Below are 23,269 nucleotides of genomic sequence, written 5' to 3'. Positions count from 1 at the left end.
AATATACACATTAGACAATTATACTATCACGTACGCTTTTCATGTACACATATTTTCAATCTATTCGCATCTTTATATAACTCATTCGTATATATGTCCAGTAACTGTGAACATATATATATAAATTGGGAAAATTAACTCAATATGATATACGTAAGAAAGTATGGATAAATTGTATTAAATGATTGACGATGAAAAAAAAATTATAAGTAGAGAAATAACATATTTAAGGTTAGACGAATATTTTAATGTATCAAAATACCAACCCGACCAACCCATACAGTTTGAATTAGGTTAGATTGCACTTTAGTTTGGGCTAAGTTGAGTTAAGATTTTTCGAACCTCAATCAATAAATTGAATTGTTTAAATATCTTCACCTGATAAACCCAAACAAAACCCTTTTTCCCTGATAAAAAGCAGAACCCATACCCTCTTTTGTTTTTAGGGGGTGTTTGGGATTGCTTATTTTATCTGTTTATTGACTTATTTCAGTCTGTCACCGATGATAAGCTAATACCTAGTGTTTGGATAAGAAAAAAGAAAACTGCTTATACCGGTGCCAAACCGGTAATAAGCAGTTTTTGATAAGTTAATCCGTCCTGACTTATGAAAAACTGCTTATTACCAGTTTACCATTTTAACCCTATTACCCTTTATACCTATCTTTTTTCCTCCAGATAACATCGATCTCAATCTTCTCCCTTCTCCATATAACAACATCAATCTTCTCTCTGTCCGTTTTGGTCATTTTACAGATATAAGCAAAATTTGCCAAACACTAAAAACAACTTATCAGCTTATTGCAGTTTGGTACCGCTGTAAGCTAATCCAAACACTTTTTACAAAACTCCAATTTGATACCACATAAGTTAATAAGCACTTTTACAAAAAAGCATAAGTTGTTTTAAATAAGCAATCCCAAACACCCCTTAGATTTCCTTTTTAATTTCATTCTTCATTCATGATTGCCAGGGGATTTTGATACTCTGCAACTCATCAAACACAAACCCTCTCTAGAAACTTGCTGTCGTTTTCTTCACTCAGATTCTTTAGTTCTTACAACTCTCACTTTCATCAACCCATCGAAACAGAGAACCGATTGCTGGTAAGTTTTTAGAGCAGAATCGAAGATTCAGAGGGTTTTTTTCCTGATAATTCAAGGTAAGAGCAATGTGTGATATAATCATGGAGAATCCCTAATTTCACTACTCAATTTTGCCGTTTATGAGTTCATTATATTCAAGAAAATGTCATCGTGCATGAACAAACTGTTGCTTGTTCTTTAGAGATAATCATCATCATGGAGGGTAATTTAGTTCTGTTGTTCTTCTTGTTGTTCTTTCGGAGTACATTTCAACAGCAGGAACACTCTGCCCCATTAAGTTCTAGGGCAGAACGGGCAGCTCTGCTTCAACTTAGGTCATCATTAGGGTTGAGAACCAAAGACTGGCCTATAAAATCGGATCCATGTTTAGCTTGGATCGGTGTTCTATGTCAAGATGGTAGTGTTACTGGGATCAATATTTCTGGGTTTAAGAGAACCCGAATTGGGAATCAAAACCCTAAATTTTCAGTCGATTCTCTTGCCAATTTCACCAAATTGGTTTCTTTCAATGCCTCAAGACTCACGCTTCCTGGTTCAATACCGAATTGGTTAGGGCTTCAGCTTCAAACCCTTACGGTTCTTGATCTTAGATTTTGTGAAATCTCTGGTGCCATTCCATCTAACATTGGGAATTTGTCTAACCTTGGTGAATTATATTTATCTGATAACAATCTTACTGGCACTATTCCATCTAACTTGGGTCTGTTATCACATCTTTCAGTTCTTGATCTATCAAGAAATTCGCTTACTGGTTTGATCCCTTCATCTTTAGGGTCTTTAGCTAAACTTTCTCTGCTTGACATTTCATCGAACAACTTATCTGGGGCCATCCCTGAAGATTTTGGGAACCTATTGAATCTTAAATCTTTGAATCTTTCTAGTAACAGTCTTTCTTCTTCCGTTCCCACTCATCTCGGAAATCTTTCTAGTTTGGTTGTTCTGGATCTGAGTTCCAGTTCACTTTCTGGCTCTGTGCCTGCAGAATTTGGAAGTTTAAGGCATTTGCAGAGAATGGTGATTTGCAACAATAACTTCACTGGTGATCTTCCTGATGCATTATGGTCACTGCCTAATTTGAGTTTTCTTGATGTATCCAGTAATAATTTTATGGGATTATTACCAAATCTTAGTTTGAATGCTAATACCACCATGGCAGTGTTCAATCTTTCACACAATATGTTTTATGGAGTCCTGACCTCTGTGCTTAAAAGGGTCAGTACTGTGGATCTTTCTTACAATTACTTCCAAGACAAAATACCAGATTATGCTCGTAATGTTGTGTCTTTAGACAGAAACTGTTTTCATAGCTGGTCGAGCCAAAGGAATGTGAAAGAATGTGCAGGATTCTATTCTAGGAAGGGGTTGTCATTCGATAATTTTGGACTTCCAAATGGCACCATTCACCGTCCTTTAGGTGACCATAAAAGCAACCGGCGAATGGTCATATTTGCAGCAGTGTTGGGCACTGTTGGGCTCGTTCTACTCTTTGTGATTTTGGTGGTGCTGCTGATCATATGCAGCCGTGAGGAACGGAAAACAACTGAAATAGGATCTGGATTGGGACCAAGTGCGGCAGGTACAGGTGCACCAGGAGCGAGTTTGAACCTTTTTGGAGAAGCGTTTGGTTATGAGGAGATTCTTGCAGCCACCGGTGACTTTAATGATGGAAATCTTGTGAAAAACGGTCATTCTGGTGACGTTTTTAAGGGTGTTTTGGAGGGTGGGATTCATATAATCGTCAAAAGATTTGATGTGCATTCCAGAAAGAACAGTTGCAGGGTGGAGTTAGATTTTTTCAGTAAGGTTTCTCATCCAAGATTGGTTCCTCTATTGGGACATTGCTTGGAGAAAGAGAAGGAACAGTTTCTGATATACAAATATATGCCAAAAGGGGATCTTTCAAGTTCTTTATACTGGAAAATCGGTTCGGACTTAAAATTGTTGGATTGGATAACAAGATTGAAGATCGCAATTGGAGTTGCCGAAGGCCTATCATATCTGCATCACGAATGTGTTCCACCCCTTGTTCATAGGTATTCTAAAGAACCCTTAATCCTTATATCTTGATATGAATTTAACGATCGTCATCTAGAAACTTATGTGCTGAATTCTTTTTCGTTTTTGTTTAATTGAAGAGACGTTCAAGCTAGCAGTATACTTCTTGATGATAAATATGAAGTGCGGTTAGGAAGCCTAACTGAGGCTTGTATCCAAGACACTGATAGCCATTCAAACAAGATCACGAGATTGCTACGATTACCACAGTAAGTACGCAAATCTACCCTCATCGGAAACCGATGAACATAAAAAATAACCTTATTTGCAGTTAATGATCGAGAATTTGAGGGTTTTAACAGAAATTTTCTCTTGGATTTTTGCAGGATATCTGAAGAAGTTGCTTCTGGTAAGTTCTGTATCTGTTTGTTCCATATTTGCCATAGTTCTCATCTTATTTTTTATTATACGTTCACTTAGTGCATTTGGTATGTGGGATAGTACAGAACGGAACAAAAACTTTGTGTCCCATGTTTGGTGGTGCGGCAATTAAACTAGGATTGGACAATACCGAGGGGACAAAAATTGCATTTTTTTGTCCCATAAAAATAGGTGGAATAAAAACCATGTGAACGGGACAAACTTAGTAAATTACTAAACTACCCATGTCAAATTAGAACACCAAGGGGCAGTTTGGTTGGTTTCCATTTAGTCTTTATGGATAAAACTGTCTCTGTGAATTAATATGTCTGCATAGAGCGGGAAGGTTTTTGTTTAGAGGGTTTTTTCATAGATGGAAGGAGCATGTTTTTTAATTGAGAGAGACATGTTTGTAAAAAAAAACTTGGCGTTCTGCCTAAAGATTACCCCTGGAAGCTTACTGAATAAGCCACTTTCTATACTGTTAAGCCTCTACCAAACAGTCATGTATATCTGACCAAATAAGCAGGGAGTCCCGTTGCGTTAAGCTTATTAAGCTGCTAACAAACAGGCTCTAAATCCTTCCATAATTTTTTCACGTTTCACTCTTGCCCATCCAATACAATCTAGTTGTTTCTGCATACCAAACCTATTTTTATCTCGAGAGGGCCTATGTTTGATTTTATCAAACTTCTGTTCCGATGTCCAGGTGTAGCTACTGCAACGTGTACATATGATGTTTACAGCTTCGGGAAAGTATTGCTGGAGCTTGTAACGGGCAAAATAGGTATTAGCGCATCGAGTGATTCGACCACAAAAGAGATGTTGGATGGTTTGCTTCCATTTATCAGTATATACGATAAAGAACTTGTGAAGATCATAATAGATCCATCGCTGATAGTGGACGAGGATTTATTAGACGAAGTATGGGCGATGGCCGTTGTTGCTAAATCTTGCCTTAATCCTAAACCTTCAAGGAGACCGCTAATGAGATTTGTACTCAAAGCTTTGGAAAATCCTTTGAAAGTTGTACGTGAAGAAACATCGAGCTCGGCCAGACTTGGAACAAGTTCATCCAGGAATGGCAGCTGGCGGCATAACTTGGCGGCAGGATGTGGCGGCAAAGGGGACTTGAAGGTTGGTGAGGATGGTTGTTTGTCTGCTAGAAGGTATTCGAAGGATGTGTTTCCTGAACCGATGGGCTTGCAAGATGAAGAGAGATGGAACGAGGATTAGGATGGATGGACCGAACGATTCTTTGGTAATAACGCATCTCGGGTGCCCCATTTGAGCGCCTTCTTTAAGATGTATGTCGATCAGAAAACGTACGATTTGATGTTGGTGTTTATGTTTGAAGGAAGGTTGAAAGTTTTTGTTTTTGCAACTGTAAATTGTGGATGACATGGTTGTGTTTTGATCTGGTTTAGAAAGAGATTAGAGATGATTCACTTGACCATTTCTAACAGGTTCACCAAGGGGTCGGGTTATACATTATTATTTTTAAACGGGTATGGATTTTTCTAGGCCGATGAAGTTGGGTTGGGTCGTCCAACGCTTTCTACCCGGCCGATTCAATCCATGTGTACCCCTATGTACTAGAGATGGACTGGGTACGGTATCAATTTTTTCCTCTTATACTTGATACATAAAGTCTTATTCCGTGTAAGAACCAACTGTACTCGATACCAACATTTTTTAGTTGGTACATGTTGGTACTGGTTTTGTATCAACTTCGAGTTACATATATGAAAATTTATCATTTGCCATTTTGTTCAAGTTTTGAGTGATATTGAGTTTTCAGATAACAAGCGTGATGTTTAAAAGTTTTCTTATTGCAAGGAATAAAAGTTGCAAAACATTCTTATGTATGAACAAAACATTCTTATGTATGAACAAAATATCACTCAAAAAACTAATAAATAATTAAATAGGTTGGTACCATGGTGGTATGCAACTTCTAATACCGTATAACAACTAAATTTCCATATTTGGTACGGTACTATTAATCGATTGAAAATCGAGATGTATTTTACTGAATTGTGCGAATATCATTCTAGTAATTGAAAAAATAATTTGTTGAAGATTGATTTTAAAGTTTGGTTTATTTTTTATTTAATAATAACTTCTATTATATTAATTTTGATGGATTATATATTTAATCTTGTAATAGTCTGCAAGGATAAACTTCTTTCCATTTTGCCTTAACATTTATGACCCTAAATGTACAACAAGCAATGCTTCTGGTACAAGTTATGTAATGTGTGGATCATTCATACAAGGGTTCAAGTAAATTAGGGTTTATCCGACATTGGGTTGAAAGAAATCATGGCTTCGGCAAGCAGATCAGCGGTGGTATTTGGTGCCAGAACTATTGCAACTGGATCAAATCTAATTTCAAGAACCCTAACCCCCAAATCCCTACCTGTTTCTCCTTTTCATTCGTCAACACGAACAGTCTCTCGCGCAGCTTCAAGGTCAGTACTTCACTATTAGTAGCGATCCGCATTTGAATTCCATCATTTTGATCTTCCGTGTTCTTCAGGATTCTCGGGGCATTGGGAACTGTTGAATCAATGATGCCTCTTCACAGTGCAATTGCATCTGCTCGTCTTAGGTCAAGTATTGCTGTTGATTCCACCTGCTGGAGTTGGCTTTCTCAAGGTATATGATTTTTATATGAATTCTCTACGTTTTTGTTTCATAATTTAAGCTCATGTTATTGATCGTTAAGTGAAACACGGCATTATACTCACCAATAAATTCTATAAACATGATTATCTGGAATCCTGGATGGTGATGTTGAAATGCTACATCAGATGGACTTGAACCATTTATCCTCGATATATATGTTAGAACCTCATTATCTCCTTAGGGATCGTTTTGCAGATATTTTCACAGGTGAAATAACTCTGGATTGTCTTCACTAATCAGTATTCAGGTTAAAATATCATAAGAGCAGTCAGAATTTGAATGGGTTGATAACTATATCACCCCTTTAGGGTGTTGCTTGATGATGTTGCTTCTTGTTTGGAAATCATGTTGTTCGATCGTAGTTTATAATAGAAAGAGACCAAATTGGTAACTTTTAGTAGCCATAATTCAGTAACAAAGATCCTAGTGGGCGGACCTACCATGGTGGTTACGGTGGCGCGTGCCACCATATTATTTCTCCGTCGAAGGGTAAAAAAATTAGGTTCGTGAAAGGTGCAACCGTATTAATCTGTTGTGGGTCACCGTATGTATTTTGAAACTACAATGAGAATAAGTTTTATTTGGTAGAGTTGGTTTGCAAGGCTTTTATTCCACTCAAGACCCAAATTCAAATCTTGTTAGTGTCATTTTCTTAGTCAAATAGTGTCACCGATTGAAAAAAATTCCTTATATTTGTTTCTTATAGTCAACCGGTGCCACAGTTTGAAATTTTTTCGCTATAATTTTTTCTTATAGTCAAATGGTGCCACCGTTTGAAAAAAATTCTGGGTCCGTCCCTTCATCCTACAACTATGTTAAGACTTACAGTGAAATCTGGTTGTGCTTGATTTGTATTTACTGGTTACGAGATTGACTTGATACCCCTACTCTTCTCCTAGAATGTACACAAGCTAGGCTAAAACACAGTTATTAGATTTGAAACTGTTTCTAGGCACTCAAGTATCATGAGGAAGAGGGCCGCGAATTCGAGTCACGTATCACTTTTTGCACCGAATCTGGGATGGCATGGTTAATTTAAACCGTTGGAATATGCCTCAATGTTTTGCATAACACTCTGACTAGTTCATCTGCTAACTGCTATAGGTCTTGCATCATCATTGTGACAACAGGAGTGATCAATGCGATTAGCACATATAAAATTGCTTTTAAAATGGAAATCTGCTTCGAGTTTTGAATTGCCAACTTGAAAATCTTGCAGTTTGTGCAGAAGTTGAATGCTTAGATGTCACTTAACTTTGTATTCAAATTGGAATTCTTTTCCTTGTGGTTTTGACGATTTCTCACTCTTGGTGATCAGAGTTACTTCAATAGTAACGTTTGTATCAACGATATTCAGTTGAATACCATTGAGTTCGAATTTGTGAGTCTGTGTTTTTGAAGGTCTCTTTGTTTGACCACTTTTACGGACTCTCATGAGTCATGAGTAGCACACAGCCACACACATGCTAGTTGTATTTACTAAGGGGATGCTTATCTACTGCTGACTCAGTCAGATTAGCTGACTCAGTCAACACAACATGTTTACCTAGGGACAGATCTGATTGAAGGTGTTAGTCAGGCACCTACCCAGCTAGAATTATTGTTTCACTTATTGTGTGAGTTTACGTACTTTCCAGGCCTACCCTTTTTACGATTAGGATTTTTCAAAGAACTCTAATTATATAGAGGGTTATAATGGTAATCTTTTTTATCGGTAAGCACTTACTACAAAACACTTTCCAATTTGCTTACCCAAATCGCACTCTGACCGGTTTGCGGTTACTAAATTTGTGTTGGTAAATGGCCCCTAAGCTTTAGTTGAAATGAGTACTCTTCATTCCTGATCTTTGGCTTTGTGTTTAAGCCTAGGCATGCGAAAACTTCCCATTAGATCCTACTTTCTCGGTCCTGTTCATTTGAACGATGAACTGTTGCTGCAGGTTCTACATTTTGTCTCGGTGGACCGAGGTGATTTTGGGTCCCATTTACTTGATGGTAGTATAACAACCAAAGATGGGACAACGGGACCCACGAATCTTCTTACCGTCTTCTGTTTCTTGATTGATGTATGTGATTCCTTGTTTTGTTAATAATGACTCGTCGCAACTAATTCTATCTTCTTTCGTATCTTCCTTAGACTTTGGACTTCCTCGGTGACAAGGACTATGACCACATTGCATCGCGGGTTCTCTTCTACTAAAATTTCCGTCATTTAGCCAATGTTTTCCGTCGAGCATGGTCTCGGTGCATTACAAAGCATTTATTGCGTTTATCACATACTCTTTTTCTCCTAGAAGAACTGGAAATGAATGAAAGTTTTTCTATGGATTGGATCTCTGTTTTCTAAAGCATTCTTTGCACATACTTATTGAGTAAATGGATTTAGCAGAGCAATTGCCGAAAATCTTACCTGATAAGAGGGCACGATAAGGATTGAGAGTCTTACCTAAGTGAGGGTGGTGACTGTTACCCTTTAAGTGCTTATCAACAATTTATTTTGTTGGCCGTGAATGTTAACCGATAAGGTAAGTAAAGGTGGCGAGTCTTGCCGGTAGGAGTTTGATACTCATGTCTTGTTCTCATCCCCCAAGATGAGATTCAAACTGATATTCACTATGAGTTATTAAAAGTTCTCCCATTCAATTGTTCTAGAACACTCGGTCTCGCTCTCGATCTCGATCTCTTGATTCTTTGCTCTTTGTGTAAATCGAACACATTTGTGGAGTCATTTAAATATGTTGGGTTTTAAATATATTAGATTGTAAACTATCATACAATTTTTTCCATCGATAGACTGTAATTGGAACCATAACTCTTATTTATTCAAATTGTATTAATATGTAAAGACCAATTGTAACTTATATCATCGCTAAATCTTCTCTAATAAAACCAGTGAAACTTCAAAATTGTTAAAATTCACGGCTCCCGTTGCATTGCGCGGGTGCACAACTAGTTATATCATAATTGACAAATTTATTAAGATGTCTTTTTTGGTCATTTAACATGTTTATCAGCTAGTGTTTTTCAAACATGATTTGTTTATCAGTTATCAGATAGCTTATTAGCTAGTTCACCAAACATAGCCTTGAATTGATATAAGCAAAATCCCAGGTTGGTATTGTCTTGCCTTAGCATTGGAACTGGTTAGACCTACCTAGGCGGTTACAACTTATGGTTAATCTCGAGGGTAACTTCAACCGGCAAATAAAGGTAAGATCTTGGGACTCTTCCCCATAGGTTGTCAATTCGAGTCTCTTCTGGGTCACTTGGGATTTTTCTAACTGTTATCAAGAAGGCCCTATGAGATTAGTCGAGGTGCATGCAAGCTAGCCCGTACACTCACTTACAAACGAAAAACAAAAAAACTTATGGTTTTGGATCAAGCTTGGAATTTAAGCTATGGCGGTTAACCGGTCAAGGCTACAAACATTCTAATAACCAGAAGTGTACCTGCGTAATGCGTCGAGGTATATCTCAATTTTGAAACCAGAAACTCGAACTTTCAGTCATAATTCATACTTCATTTCATTCTTTGTCACTAAATTTTATTCTACAATTTTATGTATTTTTAGAGGTTGAGAGAATCTTTGGTTGGTTATCGGTGTTCTAGAACATTTTGGTGTATTAGTACACTCAACGTTTATCTTGTATTTGAACATGTTTATTAGCTGATTATCAGTTAATTTTATGAATATCAAAGTTGGAGGATTAAAAATAAGCAGTTAACTTGAATTTTAAGGTATTTTAATAACATGATGTAAGTGTTTTATAATATACTCCTTTCGTCCAGTGTCCACAATTGAAATGACACAATTTTGGGCATAGATAATTATTACACTTTTTAGTTAACTAAATGACATCTTTACTTTTGTTTAATTTCTCTTTCTTCATAACTCTTAAATATTTGTGCAATATTTAAGAATTTAGTTATTTACTTTTAAAAACGGACACTTATTTTGAGATAAATATAAATAGAAATGTATAGGCATGGCAACGGGGCAGGGATGGGGCGGGTTTTGTAATCCTCGTCCCCGGCCCCGGTTTGTAGTAACGTCCCCTGGCCCCGGTCCGCAGCGGGTACGGGGATTATTATCCCGTCCCCGGTCAAATCTCTAGCAATCCCCGGTAAAACCTCGTAAATAGTATCTTTTATTTTGATTCTACCGGGGATCCCCGTCCCCGGGACCTGTTTTAGCGGGGAATCCTCGTGCCCGTTCGGGTCGGGTGAACCGGGTTCCTCACGGGGTCGGGGCAAATCACCATCCCTAGAAATGTAGACATTTATTTTAAAACGAAAGGAGCAATAAATATATTAGTAAAAATATATTTATACTATCTTATAAACTAGATTTATCAAAAGTCTTAAAAACAATTTTTAATGCACAAAGTACTATACATTTATTCACAAAGTCTTAAAAACAACTCATAATGCATTAAATACTACTACTTTATGCATTGTCTTAAAATCTCTTAATCTACGATTAAAATAACATATAGTACAAGTTACCAATGCACATTATTATCTTTTCATTTCATGTTTTCAAAATACTTTTGACACATTTCACTTATGTCTTCACCATCTCATACATCTATGTTTTCTCCCCATCCTCCAAGCTGAGATTCAAACTGATATTCACCATAACTTATTAAAAGTTCTCTCATTCAATTGCTCTAGAACTCTCGGTCTCGCTCTCGATCTCTTGATTCTTTACTCTTGGTGTAAACCGAACACATTTGTGGAGTCGTTTAAATATGTTGGATTTTAAACCGTCATACAATTTTTTTCATTGATAGACTGTAATTGGAACCATATTGATACAACTTTGTATTTTCCCAGAGTTATGTTGTAAGTTTGGAAGCCACTTTAAAGTTAAATTCAAACTTATAACTCTGATTTTCTCATACTTTTATACTGGTATATCTTACAAGTATGGAAGACAATTCTGAATTTTAACTGAGGAAAAGGAGTTCAGACTTGTTCTCAGACTTTTATATAGGTATGTCTTACAAGTCTGGCCGGCAACTCTGAATTTTAACTAAGGAAAAGGAGTTTAGACTTATAAGTCTAAGGAATGGAAATCCAGAGATTTCTAATTAGTCTGGGAAATCAGTTACACCACGAAAACAGGAAAATAAACGTGTAGAGGGATACATGTCACTTAGGTATACCTATTTGAACCGTAAGTGAAAATTGTGTCTAGATACATGTTTAGGCGGGAAAAATCAATATCCGTCGCACAGAAACATGATACGTGTTCTCAAAGATACTTATTTATTAGATGTGTGTATGTGTGTATATATATATATATATATATATATATATAGAGAGAGAGAGAGAGAGAGGTGGTTCGGGGAAAAAAATGAAAAAAATAAGGAATATTTTGGTAGTCATTCATTTGGATAGTATGAACATATATATATACAAGTAATTGAAGTCGTTTCTTGATTTTTATTTATATGTGCATATTATGCACACATATATATCGGACAAATTGCTTACATATACATATCATCTTGATGAATAGTCACTAGAGTGTTTTTTCATTTTTATTTTTATTTTACGATTTTTTTTCATAAATCTGAACCTATATATTATATATTTAAAATAATTTGTAGTCACATATTGTGGAGTAATATGAGGAAGCAACAAGTGTATAATATATACATCAAAATCATTTGATACGTCTTTTTATCCATTTTGAAACCAGGTGTGAGTCGCAAAACTAATTTTATGGCACGCCACCCACAGAGTGACACGTACCCCTGCCTGAGGCCCTACTTGCTCATTCATGTATTTGCCAATAGCCATGGCAATAACTTTCCATTCAAATTAATTGGTGCCAATAACTTCATAGTACAAAAAATTAATCCACGCAATGAAAGTAGAGGTAAATATATGGACTAGACTGGATTGGACTGGACTGGACTGGATCGGACCAATAATTTACCATCGGTTTAAGATATTCGATTTTAGACAGGCCCTAGAGAAAATATCTGGTTTAAGATTTCTTGGGTATGATTTTACATTAAAACGTTAATTTTGTCTGGTTTCTGAAGACATAATAGCTGATATATGAGTTCTTGAGATGTTGAACTATGATAGGAGACTATGAATATGGATTTTTTTTTTCAAATATACAGATTTTTTTTTCCCAAACGGTGACACCAATTGACTAAGAAAATGACACTAACACGATTCGAACTTGGGTCTGGGGTGGAATAAAAGTCTTGCAAACCAACTCTACCAAATAAAACTTGTTTTCATTTGTAGTTTCAAATACATACGGTGGCACACAACAGATTAATACGGTTACAACTTTTACGAACCTAAAATATTTTACCCTTCGACGGAGGAATAATACAATGACACGTGCCACCGTATGCCCAACTATAGGTCCGTCTCTGCTCATCAGGACATGTTATATGACTAAAAAGGCGTTTCTAAAACCTCCTTCTCAACCTATAAAGTTTTTCAATGTCTATGTCTTCCCACTTAATATTTGGAATGCCATCCAACAATGTTCTATGTTATCTCCACATTCAAGAGTAAGCAGATTTCTGATAAGCCAACAAAGTTTTAAGCCATAAGTTTTCAAATCCAAAGAGGAATAAAAATCCCCTTATGGTCACGGAGGTTTAAATGCGGTGACTCCGGACTACCCATAAATAGGGGTGAGCATAGGCGGGTACCTGCCCTTTTTGACAGGAACCGGAACCGGCGGTTCTTGAGATATTGAAACCGGAACCGGAACCGGTTAGAGCGGTTCTTGAATTTTTGGAACCGGAACCGGAACCGCCGGGAACCGGTTCCGGTTCCGGGTACCCGCTTCCTAAAATATTAAAATTTTGTTATTTAGAAATAAAAAATAAAACATTGCCAAAACACTAAATTAAATAAACAAGAATACAAATTATACGGAATAATTGTTACAAATATTGTTTAACGATTATAAACCATAATAGACTAATAGAAAATGTTCAAAGTTTAACGATTACATACTATAATTGTAAATGTTCAAAACTTAACGATTACATACTATGAAGTGTAGTTTAGTAGAACTAGAAAGTTGATGAAGTATGAAGATGACCACGTCCTTTGAAGATGTAACATAATATACATTTGGTATTAAAAATTAATTAATTATTTTTTTATTGAAAAACACCGGGTACCCGCTGGTTCCGGTTCAGGGTACCCGGGTACCCGGAACCGGTCCTGGCGGGTAACGGTTCCGAAAAATTGAGAACCGGAACCGGAACCGTTCTCAATCGGTTCCGTATTTTAGGAACCGGAACCGGAACCACTCATCGGTTTCGGAATCGGCGGTTCCGGTTCCGCAAACGGGTACCCGGTTCCGCTGCTCACCCCTACCTACAAAGCAGGTGGTCGCCCTGAGATTAGTCGACTCGTATAGCGCGTTGGATATCCAGGTTAAATAAAAAAAAGTTTATATAAAATCATGGGATAATGCAAGTTAAAGTAAGGTGTCGTTTACCAAACGCTTATCCGGGTAAGCGCTTACCAAGTAACATTACCTCACCGGATGAATATGGTAAGAATCAAGAATCTTACCCGATAAGAGTGAGACAAGAACCAAAAGTCTTACCTGGTAAGTGAGGGTGACGACTCTTACCACGTTAAGCGCTTACCGGGTAAATTATTGCATATGATGTCGTTTTGTTGGACTAAAATCTTACTCGGTAAGTAAATAATAATGTTAAATTTTATCAGTAAATACTTGTTGGGTAAGTATTTGGTAAACGACCCATAAGATAAGAATTCATAAAAGGTTTGCAAGTAAAAGCAGGTTGTAGGTTTTGATCATGGTAATACAAGGTATGTTTATACAATCAAAATGGGGGATGAAACAAGGAAGTAAACACTAAGGGGCCGTTTATCAAACACTTACTCGATAAGTGCTTACCGGTAAAATCTAACACTATTATTTACTTCCTGAGTAAGATCTTAGTCCACCAAGACGACATTGTATGCAACAATTTATCCGGTAAGCGCTTACCATGGTAAGAGTCGTCGCCCTCACTTAACGGGTAAGACTATTGGTCCTTGTCTCGCTCTTACCGAGTAAGATTCTTGGTCCTTACCATATTAATCCGGTGAGATAACGTGACTTGATAAGCGCTTACCCTGATAAACGTTTGGTAAACGACCCCTAAGTCTAAATAATCTCACAGTAGCATGTGTAACAGCGGTTCTCCTACCGATTTTTGCTCTTTCTTCTTTATACGCATAGCTCGAAACAACATAATAGAATGTGCGTCGACAAGCACGGTTCAGGACTGTTGACTTTGTTGTCGGAAACGAAAACGATTAACGTCGAAGTGAAAAAGAAAAGGGCACTCAATTTTAGAAAATATGTAACTATTACACGTTTTAATAAACTAAATGACAATTTTACTCTTAATAATGGAGGGAATGATGAATTTCTACATCTGATTGTTAGTGATAGAATTGGAATGTAGACAATTGCTTTTGAAAGTGAATACTTATGTATGACAAATTAAAATAGAAATATGTACGCTTATTTTGGGATGAAGGGAGTAAAAAACTTGCAACTTACTTGTGCACATGAAAATATAACAGTTTGTTACATTTTTCAGATTTTGGTAATGGCTTGTTTGTTACCTCTTAATAATTCAATTGATAAGCAATATTTGAATCGTTAATAAGTGAATCTTGTTTGACAAAATAAAAAGTCTGCCTTCTAATGGTTCTAAAACCCTCTGAATGATTTTGTATCATGGATCTCCCTTAACCATTCAACACCCTAATTTTATTTTAAATAAATATCAAACAATTATATTTCATTCCACACTATATCATGAGAGTCACTTAATCATTCTCCACCAAACCATTCAGCAACTGTCAAACATCCCCTTAATTGTTAGACTAGTTGTATACCCGCGCAATACGGCGGCAGCCGTGAATTTTAACGATTTTGAAGTTTTACTGGTTTTATTAGAGAAGATTTAACAATGATATAAGTTATATTTGGTCTTTACATATTAATATAACTTGAATAAGTTAGAGTTATGGTTCTAATTACAGTCTATGAATGAAAAAAATTGTATGACAGTTTAAAATCTAATATATTTAAAATCCAACATATTTAAACGACTTCACAAATGTATTCGATTTACACCAAGAGCAAAGAATCAAGAAATCAAGAGTGAGACCGAAAGTTCTAGAGCAATTGAATGAGAGATGAATGAGAGAATTTTTAATTTACTCATGGTGAATATCAATTTGAACATCACCTTAGGGGATGTGGAGAAGACATAGAGATATGAGAGAGTGAAACATGAGTGAAAGGTATCAAAAGTATCATGAGAACATGAAAAGAAAAGTTAATAATGTGTATTGGTAACTTAACAATATGTTATTTTAATTGTATACTAAGAGACCCTAAAAATGAATGCATAAAGTAGTAGTACTTAATGCATTATGAGTTGTTTTTAAGACTTTGTGCATAAATATATAGTATTTTGTGTATTAAAAATAGTTTTTAAGACTTTTGATAAATCTGGTTTACAAGATAGTATAGATTTTAATAAATTAAAAAAATTATTTATTAAAAAAATAGTTTAAAACATGATAATTTTATGGTTTTTTAAATATTTGCCATTTAAAAAAATAAAAATTTAATCAATCAAAATACGAAACCATTTCAAAATTTTCCTTTTAAATAATCCAAATTCAAATCCAATATCCGACACGTCCCTCGTGCTACCATAAAAACACCGACTGCTCCCAGTGGCATTTCGATCATTCCTTCTGGTCGACGCATTCTCCTGTCAACGACAGTGGCACTTCCGTAATAATCTCCAAAATCAAACCCTATTTCATCACAACAAAATCACTTGACTCTTGCCACGCTTTAACTTTCTCATTATTGTCAGTTTGAATGCTCCCATTTTGCTCCTCTTCTTCTTTCGAACAGGGGATATACGTATTCTTATTTTCAGTTCTGATCTCGTCGGAAGCTATGTCGGTTTCCGGCAACACCTCCTCCACTGACGACGGCGTTAGTCTGCTCACCTCCAAAACGCCAATATTAGGACAAAAACTATACGTCGTTATTGCCGTCACGGTAGCAGGAGTAACAGGGGTTCTCGTACTGATTTTCCTCTTTCTCCTTTATAAGCAAAGCTCGAAACGACGAAACAATAGAATGCGCGTCGACAAGCACGGTTCGGGGATGTTGCCTTTGTCGTCGGAAACGAAAACGATTAACCTCGAAGTGAAAACGAACTGCTCAGATCAAAATGAGAAAGTCGGAAAAACGTTGATTAGTATGTTTGAGATGGATAATGAGGAGAGAGACGAGACTGAACCGATAATCAAAGCTGTTGATGGAAAAAAATTAGATAACGATACTTCGGGAAGCAACGAATCAGGTACGGCTACAGGTACGGGCACGACCGCGAGCGAAGGCGCGTCATCTTCAGTGTCGTCGGAGAGTATGTACAGTATCTGCTGGGGACGGTGGTTCAATTTGAGCGAGCTTGAAATTGCGACGAATAGATTTGCGGAGGAGAACGTGATCGGAGAAGGAGGGTACGGTATTGTCTACAGAGGAGCTTTACCAGATGGTTCTGCGGTGGCGGTGAAGAATCTTCTGGACAATCGGTGAGTTTTTTACTTCCATTTTCTCTTCGATTTCAAAATTTACACATTATTTGCTTGTTGATTTAACCAAAAAACGACGATCGGAGCCTCTTTTAGATCTAAGATTACGTCGTTGCCGACGTCAATTACGTGCTAGTTTATGATTTTTTACCAGGTGCCAGAATAAAGTAAATGGTTACTTTATTAGTCTCCCGTTTCAAGAAAGAAGTTATTGAATCGATGTCAATTTACTGAAATTTGATGTATATTACTCACTTACACAGTGAGTCCGTGTCAACATTCGAATTAGAAAATAGGAGCACTAAACACAAAGGGCTATTTTTGGTTGATTTGAGTATGACTTTAAATGTAAAAAATACCAGTATCAAAAATACCAGGAAGTCTCGGTTCAAATTTAAGGAGGAAAAAAAATTCATTTGTGGCTGCATAGTTTCAAATGCGGTGACTCAGGACTATCTGCAAAGCAGGTGGTCATTTTGGGATTAGTCGATTGGCATAGCAGGTTGGATATCCAGGTTAATAATAATAATAATAAAAAATAGGAGCACGAGAATTAATTGGTTTGGTGATTTGGTGATTTGGTGTACATCATGTATCGTAAAAAGAAATCTTTTTTTAAGGCAAATTAATATTTTGAAATATAAGAAAGTGTCTAATTTAGACATGTACCCCACAGAATATGAAAATTTGAAACCAACTTGTTTATTTTTGATAAATACTATTATCTTATTACGTGTTTTTAGGTGAAATCTACGAAGCTTTGTTATTTCTGGCTCAATAATGGTTCTTTTAGATATTATTACAAAATAGCCAAGAATTCGGCAAATTGCCACAAATCCAAGCAAACCGTTGCTAAATATGTCCTAAAAATCGAATCGTTCTACTTTTCGGTTGAGATGTGACCAAGTATTTGACAAAAAAATGTTGTGGTTTGTTTTCACATTTCTTGTATTTTGGCCTTTTAGGGACTTGATTAGTTGTGCAACTTTTAATTATTTACCGCCTACAAGTTACAGTTTCGGTTAAAAAATTTCTACCAACTTACTGTTAATAAAATAAATGTTCATGAATTACCATACACAATCTATGAGTGAAGGGTCAGTAGGACTTGCATTTTCAAAGGTGGCAATCTCACATGACAACTCAAAAGAATGTTCATTGCCAGCAGATCTTCCATCTTGAGTCTTGACCTTTGTTAATGATCACCTTTACATAAAGTGTGATGGAAGAATCGTGTTCTTAAGATGTGTTTAATTCATAGGAATGTTTAAAAGAATTCATTTCTCTAAATTCAACATCGTATTTGTAACATCCTGCCTGGTCAATCCCACTAGTTATTGTCCGCTTTATCCACACTAGACTGATGGTTTTAGGACATGTCTGATAGAGGAGGTCTCTAGTCCCTCTTTGTTCCCTCCCAAACCGGTGTTGGATCTCATGGTATTGTTTCTTAATGTCATGAAAGTGGCTTATTTGCTTAAGGTCTTATTGACTTGACATAGTAAGTTCTTTATTTGTTAAGACGAAAATCAATCTAAGAGTCTCAAGTTGTGTAGGGGCCAGGCAGAGAAGGAATTCAAGGTGGAGGTTGAAGCCATTGGCAAAGTAAGGCATAAAAACCTCGTTGGTCTAATTGGATTTTGCACAGAAGGTGCTAAAAGGTATAATAACATTAAATCAGCGAAAAGAGAACTTATACACCTCTGGTGTTCTTCATTTATTGTGAATGTTCTATGATACAATATATCCATATCTATATGTGATATCGTTTTGGTTTTAAATTGCTAAACCAGAACCTTTTCGCCAAAAATAGCTGATCTAAACCAAACTGCCAGCTCCGATGCGTTAACTTGCAGTTCTTTGAATTTAGATTTTCTATTTTCACCCCAACCACGCAGGTTGCTCGTGTACGAGTATGTTGACAATGGCAATTTGGAACAATGGTTGCATGGAGACGTAGGACCTACTAGCCCTCTAACGTGGGACATCCGAATGAAGATTGCTGTTGGGACTGCAAAAGGGTATGCTCTCGTTTTTCTTTCTTTCATGTCCGTAAAGCCTAGAGTGAAACCTCGTGAGGTTAACTCAACTGGCAATGAGACTTGTTGGGCTCTGTTCGAGTGCTGCAAGGCCACCGGGGATTTTCCTTGCTCTCCTCCGGGGCCCTTAGGATTAGTTGAGGTGCAAGTAAGCTGGTCCGGACACCCACGGTTAACAAAAAAAGAAAAAAGAGAGACTAAAGAGTGACCCTGGTGCACCAAGAATCCTCAAGTTTACAAAGATTGGAAAGTCTTTGTACTATATTTTTCCTTCGAAAAGTTCTAGGAGACTGTTTTTGTGACCCAAGCACATGGCATATAGTTCCATGTCGATTCCAAAATAAAAGACCACAATGAAAAAGGGCATACATTTTAGAAATATGTAATTATTACATGTTTTAATAAACTAAATGACAATTTTATCCTTAATAATGGAGGGAATAATGAATTTCTACATCTCATAGTTAAAGATGGAATCGGAAAGTAGACAATTGCTTTTTAAACTTAATACTTATTTTGGGACAAATTAAAATAGAAATATGTATGCATATTTTGGGACGTTGGGATCACAAACTTGCAATTCACTTGTGCACAGGAAATATAGTGTATTAGCACTAATTCCACTCGCAGACGTTTTATTTATATCTGGTATTTCGCTTAGATTGGCATACTTACACGAAGGATTGGAACCAAAAGTTGTTCACCGTGATGTTAAATCAAGCAATATTCTTCTGGATAAAAAATGGAACGCAAGAGTGGCTGATTTTGGACTTGCCAAGTTACTGGAATCTGAGAAAAGCTATGTTACTACACGAGTAATGGGAACATTTGGGTTAGTTTCGTTGTCCCTCTGATTCATGTCAAATTTCAGATGGCTAAAAATTCTTGCGGTCGATGATCTGTAGATATGTGTCGCCTGACTATGCAAGCACGGGGATGCTTAATGAGGCAAGCGACATCTACAGTTTTGGAGTTTGCCTAATGGAAATAGTTACCGGAAGGAGCCCAGTTGATCACTCTCGGGCACCTGGAGAGGTACAATTTCAAATTTATCATTTTTGAGAACAAATAATAAAACCCATTGAGCTAGACTTGTACCATTTCTCCTCAAATATATGTTAGAACCTTCGTTCTCTCCTCAAGCTCTTTTGGAGAGTGATATGGGGATTTCATATATTCTGACATGGTATCTGATCGAGGTCTACCACTCTATGAACTCGGCACTCTAGGGCAATCTGTACTTGTCTAGCCCCCCCTCGAGACACTATGGGACAATCAGTGCTCGTCTAGTTTCCTTTGGAGGGGGCATGTTAGAGTCTCACATCGGATAGACTTTGACCATTTCTCCTCAATATATGTTGGAACCTCCATTCTCTTCTCGAGGGCTCTTTTGGAGAGTAACTGATCTGGGGATTCCACGTATTCTCGCATATAGATTGACCCGTTTACCTCGCTCACACACACTCACAGATAGACCCTGTTTGTTAAATATCTATACATGCTGACTGTATTTTAGATGAACCTGGTTGACTGGTTTAGAGGAATGGTGGCAAGTCGTCGGGGGGAGGATTTGGTAGATCCAAAGATTGAGATACAGCCTTCTCCACGAGCCTTAAAACGAGTATTGTTAGTTTGCCTTTGTTGTACAGATATGGATGCGAGTATGCGTCCAAAGATGGGACATATTGTACACATGCTCGAGGCAGATGAGTTCCCTTTCCGCAGAGTAAGTACTCTCTTTGGTTGTATTCATCTTTCATTAGTGCCACACCATCATGTTGAGTCAAACCTCGGTGTTATCGGTTTGTCAAATCCAATCAATTTATCTGCATCAAGTGTATAGATACAGGGTTTGTTTCGGTGAGAATGAGATTTATGATGAGAATAGTAAAAAGGGATTTCCACACTTGAATCAATCCTAATTGAAAAGTTTCACTAGATCAACACTAATGAGAAGCACCAGATCAATTCCCTTCCAAAGTGCACTTTATGGGTTGGTTTGAATGAGAACCACCAGATCAATTCCCTTCCAAAGTGCACTTCATAGGTTTGTTTGAGATTAAAAGTAATCTAAGGGTCCAAATCCCTTCTTACACTTTTCATCTTAACTCCTATTCTCACATGATCCTCGTCTTTATAGGGGGGTTCTCACAATATATGGAGTTCTCAAATGATTAAGCCCTTGTATATATATACGTCTTACGCTCTTATTTTGTTTGTATCGTTGTATGATATAGTGAAAACTCATATGTCACTACCAGTAGATGTAGAAATAGTCATAACTAGTCGACATTATTGAGGCAATATTCGTAACACATGAACCGGTGTTGAATACTGCAAAATGCCAAAAATTCCCCAACAATTCCCATGTCCAATACGAGCGCACAAAACTTTTGGCCGAGTAAACTCTCTCGATGCTCTCTCTTTAGTCTCTTTGTGCATTCGTGTTGTTAGAATCCCACATCAGTTAGATTTTGACCATTTCTTCTCGATATATGTTGGAACCTCCTTTTTCTCCTTAAGGGCTCTTTTGAGGTGTACCACTCTGGGACAATTTGTGCCCTTCTAGCCTCCGTTTGTGTTAAGAGTCCCAGATCGCTAGAGTTGGACCATTTCTCCTTATTATATGTCGGAACCTCGTTAAACGCTATTTTGAAGAATAATCTAATGGTTTTTTTTTCCACATATTCTCACATGTGTTATTTGCAACTTACAGGACCCTCGGCCGCCGAGGGACACAACCACGATCCGTCCGGATGCATCTGCCGCCGGTAAAGTTCCTTTACCAACGGGTAATGATGAATAGCGATGATTCTTTGTCTACTTGAAAAAACCGTGCATACTAGCTAGGAGGTATACGAGTTTCCAGATTGTCTATTTACAGAAATCGGCATCGTTTTTGCGCATGTTGTGTTATCTTTTTCAAAGGGACGAATTTTTGTGGTTCTTTCTTGCTATTAAACCGAGATACCGATGCTACAAGTATTTCATATGTAAATATGTTTAGTTCTTTGTCTCTTGATACTCAGAAGCTGATTATTTTGTATACTCGAACCCCAAACTAATCGAAAATTAGTGTAGAAGTCGATGATTAATGTTTATACATTACGATATCGTTTACATTACCGTGTTTACAGTATTTTTGCAACAACTGACATTTTGACTAGAACTGTAACTCGTAACGTTAAAATTTAAGAGGTGTTTCATGATATTAGAAAATACAATGAATATCGACAAAAACCTGAAAAAGTCGATCGAAATAAACCAAAGAAACTTAAAAACTTCTCGAAATGGTGTAATCCAACTAAAAGCACATCAGAAAATTTTACGAGCCTTTGATTTGCTTTAAAGGTATGCCTGCTCAACAATTTTAATTTTAATTTTTTTTAACCACAAGAGCGGTGCCTGATTGGTTTGAGCTTGGCTCCAAAGGTCAAATGTGTCTGGAGGTCACATGTTCAAATCCAAGAAGAAACAAAAATCCTTTTGTGGCCACGGAGGTTCAAACGCAATGACTCCAGGCTACCTGCAAAGCAGGTGGTCCCCCTGGAATTAGTCGGCTCACATAATGGGTTGGATATCCAGGTTAATAAAAAAAATTGAATCCAACACTGTTTTTTTGTGTGTGATTAACCTGGATATCCAACCTGCTATGCGAGCCGACTAATCCCAGGACGACCACCTGCTTTGCAGATAGTCCGGAGTTACCTCATTTGAACCTCCATGGTCACAAGAAGATTTATATTCCTGCTTGAATTTAAACCTGAGATCTCCTGATACTTTTGATCTTTAAAGCCAAGTTACTGAAACTATTATTAGTCTATTTGTTAACATGTGCACTTACTTTTTTCTCGCGTGCATTCTCAAGAAACAGTATCTGAAATATAGCTTTTGCAATAAAGACAATAATTGTGCACCAATATTTGTAGGCATTGTTCGGTTCTTTAGTTTCAGCGTTTAATTGATATTTATGTCTAATTCGATCAGACGTTTTGTAATTCAGACTGTTTATTTTTTCGTTTTTTTTTTCCGAAGCTTCTTATTTGTTAAAGTACTCTGAAAAAAATAATTGGTAACCAAATCTCTTGTTTTCTTTTCAGACATTCAATACAGTCAATCTTTCTGGCTCTGGATCTTTGTTCCTAATCCTTTAAAAGACCTGATGCTCTCGATCTCTACTGGCCACCATTATCAATCGAATCCAAACCAACACAACCCACGACCTAAAATCGAAGATTTTTGATCACCCATTTTTAAATTTTCAATCAGAATAAAAAACTAGAGAATATCCATCAATTTATATATCAAAACAAACCAAACCTAAATGGAAAAATGAAGGTCCCAAGAGGGTCTTGCACCCTCTCCACTAATAA

At 36.9% G+C, this 23,269-nt stretch overlaps 3 protein-coding genes across 7 annotated transcripts; all 3 read left to right on the top strand.

The window, feature by feature from the left end:
- The first annotated feature begins 1,012 nt into the window (after window positions 1-1,012).
- On the top strand, window positions 1,013-4,933 carry LOC112516583 (probable LRR receptor-like serine/threonine-protein kinase At2g16250). Its single transcript, XM_025123711.1, has 4 exons — window positions 1,013-3,139; window positions 3,242-3,370; window positions 3,488-3,510; window positions 4,231-4,933. Exons 1-4 carry the CDS (start codon window positions 1,302-1,304, stop codon window positions 4,755-4,757), a joined length of 2,517 nt encoding a protein of 838 aa, XP_024979479.1. The 5' UTR covers window positions 1,013-1,301; the 3' UTR covers window positions 4,758-4,933.
- An 861-nt stretch (window positions 4,934-5,794) lies between these two features.
- LOC112516587 lies at window positions 5,795-8,604 on the top strand. Of its 2 annotated transcripts, none has more exons than XM_025123718.1 (3): window positions 5,795-5,995; window positions 6,064-6,182; window positions 8,350-8,604. In XM_025123718.1, the coding sequence occupies exons 1-3, from the start codon at window positions 5,847-5,849 to the stop codon at window positions 8,367-8,369; spliced, it is 288 nt and encodes a 95-aa protein (XP_024979486.1). In that variant the 5' UTR covers window positions 5,795-5,846; the 3' UTR covers window positions 8,370-8,604. The 2 variants fall into 2 exon arrangements, with proteins under 2 accessions (XP_024979486.1, XP_024979485.1); XM_025123717.1 differs by lacking the exon at window positions 8,350-8,604 and adding an exon at window positions 8,153-8,281 and having other exon boundaries at window positions 5,796-5,995.
- A 7,439-nt stretch (window positions 8,605-16,043) lies between these two features.
- Window positions 16,044-21,977, top strand: LOC112516585 (probable receptor-like serine/threonine-protein kinase At4g34500). 4 transcript variants are annotated; one of them, XM_025123713.1, is made up of 7 exons: window positions 16,044-16,857; window positions 18,414-18,518; window positions 18,756-18,878; window positions 19,558-19,728; window positions 19,802-19,931; window positions 20,413-20,622; window positions 21,613-21,977. In XM_025123713.1, exons 1-7 carry the CDS (start codon window positions 16,133-16,135, stop codon window positions 21,700-21,702), a joined length of 1,554 nt encoding a protein of 517 aa, XP_024979481.1. In that variant the 5' UTR covers window positions 16,044-16,132; the 3' UTR covers window positions 21,703-21,977. The 4 variants fall into 4 exon arrangements, with proteins under 4 accessions (XP_024979481.1, XP_024979482.1, XP_024979480.1 ...); XM_025123714.1 differs by having other exon boundaries at window positions 19,492-19,728; window positions 20,546-20,622; XM_025123712.1 differs by having other exon boundaries at window positions 19,492-19,728.
- The last annotated feature ends 1,292 nt before the right edge of the window (window positions 21,978-23,269 follow it).

The sequence above is a fragment of the Cynara cardunculus genome (assembly GCF_001531365.2).
Source record: "Cynara cardunculus var. scolymus isolate 2C chromosome LG 8, CcrdV1, whole genome shotgun sequence".
Classification (NCBI taxonomy): domain Eukaryota; kingdom Viridiplantae; phylum Streptophyta; class Magnoliopsida; order Asterales; family Asteraceae; genus Cynara; species Cynara cardunculus.
This window is presented reverse-complemented; position numbering and strand designations above follow the sequence as displayed.

What these genes read in the sequence shown, in the direction of transcription:
- LOC112516587 (XM_025123717.1), top strand. Translation starts at nt 5,847, where the DNA reads ATGGCTTCGGCAAGCAGATCAGCGGTGGTATTTGGTGCCAGAACTATT. An exon ending in GTCTCTCGCGCAGCTTCAAG is followed by an intron (nt 5,996 to 6,063) that starts GTCAGTACTTCA and finishes CGTGTTCTTCAG; the next exon opens with GATTCTCGGGGCATTGGGAA. An exon ending in CTGGAGTTGGCTTTCTCAAG is followed by an intron (nt 6,183 to 8,152) that starts GTATATGATTTT and finishes CTGTTGCTGCAG; the next exon opens with GTTCTACATTTTGTCTCGGT.
- LOC112516585 (XM_025123712.1), top strand. Translation starts at nt 16,133, where the DNA reads ATGCTCCCATTTTGCTCCTCTTCTTCTTTCGAACAGGGGATATACGTA. An exon ending in CGAGTAATGGGAACATTTGG is followed by an intron (nt 19,729 to 19,801) that starts GTTAGTTTCGTT and finishes GATGATCTGTAG; the next exon opens with ATATGTGTCGCCTGACTATG. An exon ending in ACTCTCGGGCACCTGGAGAG is followed by an intron (nt 19,932 to 20,412) that starts GTACAATTTCAA and finishes ACTGTATTTTAG; the next exon opens with ATGAACCTGGTTGACTGGTT.
- LOC112516583 (XM_025123711.1), top strand. Translation starts at nt 1,302, where the DNA reads ATGGAGGGTAATTTAGTTCTGTTGTTCTTCTTGTTGTTCTTTCGGAGT. An exon ending in GTTCCACCCCTTGTTCATAG is followed by an intron (nt 3,140 to 3,241) that starts GTATTCTAAAGA and finishes GTTTAATTGAAG; the next exon opens with AGACGTTCAAGCTAGCAGTA. An exon ending in ATCTGAAGAAGTTGCTTCTG is followed by an intron (nt 3,511 to 4,230) that starts GTAAGTTCTGTA and finishes TCCGATGTCCAG; the next exon opens with GTGTAGCTACTGCAACGTGT.